Below are 5888 nucleotides of genomic sequence, written 5' to 3' on the forward strand. Positions count from 1 at the left end.
GCAAGAAAGAACAGAAATCAAGCTGGAAAGGATCCAAGTAAGAATAGAGAAAAAGAAGAAGCCTCTATTGATACCAGAGTTATTCAACAAGCCTATTTATAAACAATTTTGGTTTCTATACCTGAATCTAAATTCGACTGGATATGAGAAGCTGACAAGAAATTTTTAAAACTTTGTTTTACCAAGTTAAGGTTCAAGATGTGATCTCATCTGAAACCACGAATGCTATATTCACTTATAGAAGCATGCAAAATCCATAAACACACATGCTTAAGAGTATTTATCCCAACAAATGGGTGCATGTATTATTTAACACATAACGCGGATATTATCTGGTAAAAACAAACAGACATTAGCTTATTAAGGTCCCTTAGACCATAAGATGACAGGGTCCTATTATGATATGCACTCTTAAAACGAAATCCAGAAAAATCATAAAACTGACAGTTCAATATCCCTAATCCATTCTCGGTGCATTAATCTTTCTTGAAGAAGAACTGCAGAAAGACTGTATTTCTTGCATCAATTATAATCTTTTTTCCCAAAATTTTTGCACCAGAGCTGAGATGGTATGGGACGAACTGGATGGTGTGGCCGTTGCTGCATGGAGGTAAGTAAACAAGAGTAGAAACCAAATGAGATATATTATTTACTGAGCTTATTCAGAGAATCAGTTTTAAGAGTTGCAACTGCACCTGAAATTAACTTTTAGGGCCATCAACTGGAATTATTTATTTATTTTATATTTTTTGTCAAGGCTTAGAAGAAGACATTATGGAACGAACTAGCACAAGTTCAGGCTTAATGACTTCCAGTCCCAAACAAGTAAAGTTACAAATACTAATACAGAGCCATGAGCAAGAAGAGACAAATATCATAACAGAAGATTAAATAGAAAGAAGATAATGGGTCAGTAAAAGTGCAAGCTATGAAATCCTATATAAGTCCCAAGTGATATCCATTCTTATATTTAGTCATAAAATTATTCTTAATCATTTCAGACATTACAATCAAGGTTTCTACATAGGATTAAGTAGTTCTTGTAGGCTCGTACTAACACTTACTTTTGTCATACTTAAGATGGGAGGCAATGTTCTGCTTACTTAAAGCATAAACAGGAATTCAAAAGAAGAAAGTCATTCAAATATGAAGGTCTCATTCTAGAATTATATAATATTAACAGAGGATGATAAAAAAACGAAAAGTTCATTGGCACATTGTATATAAAAGATGTTTTAATTCTCTTGTACCGTTTCATATTGACATAGATGCCATTCTTGTTAGATTCAACTACAAAATCTAACATTTATTCAATCAAACAATCATACTATCTATATTTTACTGCAATAGACTTAAAACCTACTTCACCCCAATAAAGAACATTGTCATTTTCACCCCAAACTTTGGAAATTTGCATATAGGTATTGTGAAAGAAGACTGTTAGATTGTTAACAATTTGCTAATAAAAAAACATTACAATAGTTTTAATCACAGAAAACCCAAAAAATCAACTTAGGGAAAAAAGCTTATGAACCTGTTTGTTTCCCCATGGTCTATTTTCATTTTTCACACTCCAACATATCATACAACATTGACAATTTTGAACAAACTTACAATAATTTATTTAAAGTCAACCATTTCCTAACAGGAACCGTTTTCTAAAACTCATTTTATGTTTAGTGGAAATCAAATTTATCCCTATTAGAAAGAACCTTCAAAATTCCCATCAAAAGTATTGATTCCTGTTCTGGTCCAAGACTGTATTAACAAGGGCAGCACTCAAATTAATTGAACAATAAGAAGTAAAGCATTATGGATGCTAATAATGGATCCTAGGATCATATAGTTTGGGGATTGTTTAGGGTAACTGAATACAAGGGATATATTATGATCCTACTTTATAACCAATCTCTCAAGCAGTAACTATTTTCAGTTTAAAAAATCATATATGCACATTCATTCAGCTCCGATGTTTCAACGATTAGCATCGCAAAACTTGGCTGATAATAGATAGAATAGATCCATTCTACAGAAAGCTCTATTCTTTGTGTTCTCAAATCCTCAAAAAGAGGAAAGATTCAATCTCGATTTATACGGAGGAAACATCACAATCTAAAGAGAAGACACAGATCTCTACCCTAGGTGCGAAAGAAAGGGGATTGAGAATGAACCTCGAGCTTTGCGGATACCATAGCGATGGGGATGCAGGTGAGAAAGATACCAAACATGGCAATAGCGGTGTTGCGCTTCCAGTGCTTGGGCCTACAATAAGGGCCACCAGTCATGCTCCATACTTTGGTCCTGAAATCGCCGCCGTGAGCCGCATCTGCGTGATGACCGTGATCTCCTCCTCCGCCCATTTTCTCTCTCTCCAATATCTCTTTCGGGTCTAAATTCTCAACTCTCACCCCTCAGATAGCAGCGGAGATGAGTTGTGGACGATGACTGGGTTGTGATTGAAGCCCTAACTAGATGACCCGGTTAACAATATAAACTTTTAATATTAACTCAATTTATTTATAATATATATTCTTTTAATAATATAATTTATTTTTTAAAAAATAATTCAGTTTAAATTTATAAAATAAAATATTTTTATTAGTAATTTTTAACTTTTTAATAAATATATATTATTCACAATTTTTTATATCAATTTGATAAATAATTAAAATCTCATTTTTTTATTTATTAAAAAATTTAAAATGATAAATAAATAAATGTATTTTATTTTTATAAATAACTAAAATCTCACTTTCAGATAATTTTGTATTTTTAACTTTTGAATTATGTACATAGTAAGGTAATTTATAAGTTTAAACTATTCTATATATAAAATAATTATTTTTCAAATATAATATTTTGTATGAACTAAAGACAAGCTTTTAATTATTGTTGGAAAAAAATTATAATAAAAATTATAGTGAGGAGGTAACGAAATGGATTTAAAAACCTTAGTTAAATCGATTTTCGAACTTGTTTTACCTTTACGAAGAACAATAAAAAACAAGGACAAACAATCATTATACGATCGAATATCAAATTATTTAGCTTATCAACTCCCACTTCGATTATAATCAAAGTTAGAAATATTACCTATGATCATTCATTGTCGCTAAAATAAAAGATAAATTTTTTAGCATCAAAATTTTTTAATTAGTCGAAAAGAGCGTAAAAAATATCAGTATTGAAAATTTGTCACAAATTTCCGATGTTTAACTTTATTTTCCACGATTGTTTTCGACACAATTTTCATTGCAAATTCCAATCATTTAGGGAACCAAATTTCCATCTCAATTCTAACCGCAGTAGAAGCCAACTACAACATACAATCACGAACGCCTTCCACGGTCGTTAATTGCTTCAAATACAACTTCTGAACACATCTTTGATCGTTTTTTATCGTACGTCTGTCTATATGTTACTTTCTTTCTTCATATGATAAAATGTAGTTGGGGCCGCAAAAACGAGGCGATGGTGTCACTATTATTAGCAAATTCGTTGCTCACAAGTAATGTCCACTCTTTGTTTTTAACTTGAATCCAAATTGTTAAATACTTGACTATCTTTTATGGAAGTAAGCATTTCTATGTCAAATTGCTTTATGGAATTTAAACAGTTTCTTAGCTTAAAAATGTTTGATTTTTTTTAAAATTTGATTAAACGATTTAGTAAAATCGATTCCTGAATATAACAAACTGTTGTTGGGTTTTGTAACAGCAAAACTATGGATCTTCTTTGAAATTAAATCTGTAACAAATCAGTTTCCAAATCGTATATGATGACAAACAGATTACGAAGACTGAAATAGCACAAAACAATAAATGACAACACAATATACGTGGTTCGGTCAAAATCGACCTACGTCCACGGAAGGGATAAGTTTCACTAAATCAAAGAAATGTCAATAGTAGAAACTTACATGCCCTGCTCTCAAATGAAAGAAGTAATTACACTAGGAATGATTGGACTACTCCACAATAAAAAACTTCCTCAATCTTTCTCTCTGGATCAGCCAAAGAACAAAAAGAAGAAGGAAACTAGAAAACTCTAGACCTGTAATTCACTCTCTCTCAACCTTACTGTGTTATGAGAAAAATACCCCCAAAAGTATTTATACTCTAACCCGTTTTCATAACAGAAAACCCTTACCCGTTTATCCGGAATTTAAGAACCCGCACGCAATGGCAAGGAACACCTCAACAATTCTCCCCCTTCCGAGCTATGGGAGAATGTTGCTATAAACATTCATCATCGTGATGCTTCTGCCAGAACCATTCCAGCTTTGGCACAACATATCTCATGCTTGCCTCTTGGCAAGCTCTTTGTCATCATATCTGACTCGTTCTCTTCTGTATGCACTTTCTCCAAGTATAACTCCTTCTTTTCGAGCACTTCACAGATCCAATGGTACCTTCTTTGGATGTGTTTTGAACGTGAATGGAAACTTGGATTCTTGCGCACATGTATAGCACTTTGTGAGTCACTAAACACCACAAACTTGTCTTGTGCAATGCTTATTTCTTTCAACAATTCTTTCATACATCTCATTTCCTTACAACATTCAGTAATGACAATATATTCAGCTTCTGTAGTAGACAAAGCAACACATTTCTGTAGACGAGACTGTCATGATACAACTCCTCCTCCAAAGGTAAACAAATACCCTGAAGTTGATCTCATAGTGTCAATATCACCACTCATATCTGAATCAGAAAACCCTTCGACATGTGGCTTTCCAGTACCATAACACAAAGCGTATTTGGAGGTCCCTCGAAGATATCTCATTAGCCACTTAACCGCTTCCCAGTGTGTTTTACCGGGATTTGAAAGGAAACGACTAACTACTCCAACTGCATGAGCTATATCCGGTCTTGTACAGACCATCGCATACATCAGACTGCCTATTGCTGAAGCATATGGAACACTACACATTTCTTGTCTTTCCTCTTCATCCTTGGGAGACATTGTCTTGTTTATTTTCAAGTGTGTAGCCAATGGACAAGCAACTGGCTTTGCCATGTCCATACAGAATCATTTTAGAATCTTTTCAATATATCTCTCTTGAGACAACCATAGCCTTTTCTTCACCCGATCACGAATAACCTGCATTCCAAGAATTTGTCTTGCTTGACCCAAGTCTTTCATCTCAAAAGACTTAGCCAAATCTTTTTTCAACTTGGCAATCTTGAGCTTGTCTCTCCCAACAATCATCATGTCATCAACATATAGGAGAAGTATAATAAAATCATTAGAAGCAAAGTTTTGCACAAAGACACAGTGATCTGTAGACGTCTTCATGTACCCATGGATGGTCATGAACGACTCAAACTTAAGATACCACTGCCTTGGTGTTTCCTTCAAACCGTACAGACTTTTGACTAGTTTGCACACCTTGTTTTCCTCACCTTTCTTATTATAACCTTCAGGTTGCTCCATAGAAACATCTTCATCCAAATCACCATGGAGAAATGCAGTTTTGACATCAAGTTGTTCAACCTCAAGATCCATACAAGCAGCTAGACTTAACACCACCCGGATAGAAGTCATCTTCACTACCTGTGAGAAAATCTCATCATAATAGATTCCATGTCTCTGGCCAAAACCTTTGACAACTAGCCTAATCTTGTATCTTGTCTTGCTATCACCACCTTCTTTCTTGATCTTGTACACCCATTTATTTTGTAATACTTTTTTGTTCTTTGGTCTTTGAACTAGTTCATATGTGCCATTTTTTAGCAATGACTTCATCTCTTCATCCATGGAACTTATCCATTCTTCCTTATGAGCATTCTCAAGAGCCTCCTTGTAACATATAAGCTCCCCACAATCAGTTAGAAGGACATACTCTGTAGTATGGTACTTAGAACTTGATCTTTTCTCCCTAGTAG

The 5888-nt window shown here is 33.9% G+C and overlaps 1 protein-coding gene across 1 annotated transcript; it reads right to left on the reverse strand.

Moving 5' to 3' along the window:
* Nucleotides 1-206: 206 nt before the first annotated feature.
* Nucleotides 207-2456, reverse strand: LOC124910827. Its single transcript, XM_047451511.1, has 2 exons — nt 2172-2456; nt 207-600 (listed from the first exon to the last, which is right to left on the reverse strand). The coding sequence occupies exons 1-2, from the start codon at nt 2358-2360 to the stop codon at nt 523-525; spliced, it is 267 nt and encodes an 88-aa protein (XP_047307467.1). The 5' UTR covers nt 2361-2456; the 3' UTR covers nt 207-522.
* Between the last annotated feature and the right edge of the window lie 3432 nt (nt 2457-5888).

The sequence above is a fragment of the Impatiens glandulifera genome, chromosome 7 (assembly GCF_907164915.1).
Source record: "Impatiens glandulifera chromosome 7, dImpGla2.1, whole genome shotgun sequence".
Classification (NCBI taxonomy): domain Eukaryota; kingdom Viridiplantae; phylum Streptophyta; class Magnoliopsida; order Ericales; family Balsaminaceae; genus Impatiens; species Impatiens glandulifera.

Excerpts from the sequence above, each read along its gene's own strand:
- LOC124910827 (XM_047451511.1), bottom strand. The coding sequence starts at position 2,360 with ATGGGCGGAGGAGGAGATCACGGTCATCACGCAGATGCGGCTCACGGC. Across the intron at positions 601-2,171 it reads TGGTATCCGCAAAGCTCGAG|CAACGGCCACACCATCCAGT; the intron begins GTTCATTCTCAA and ends ACCTCCATGCAG.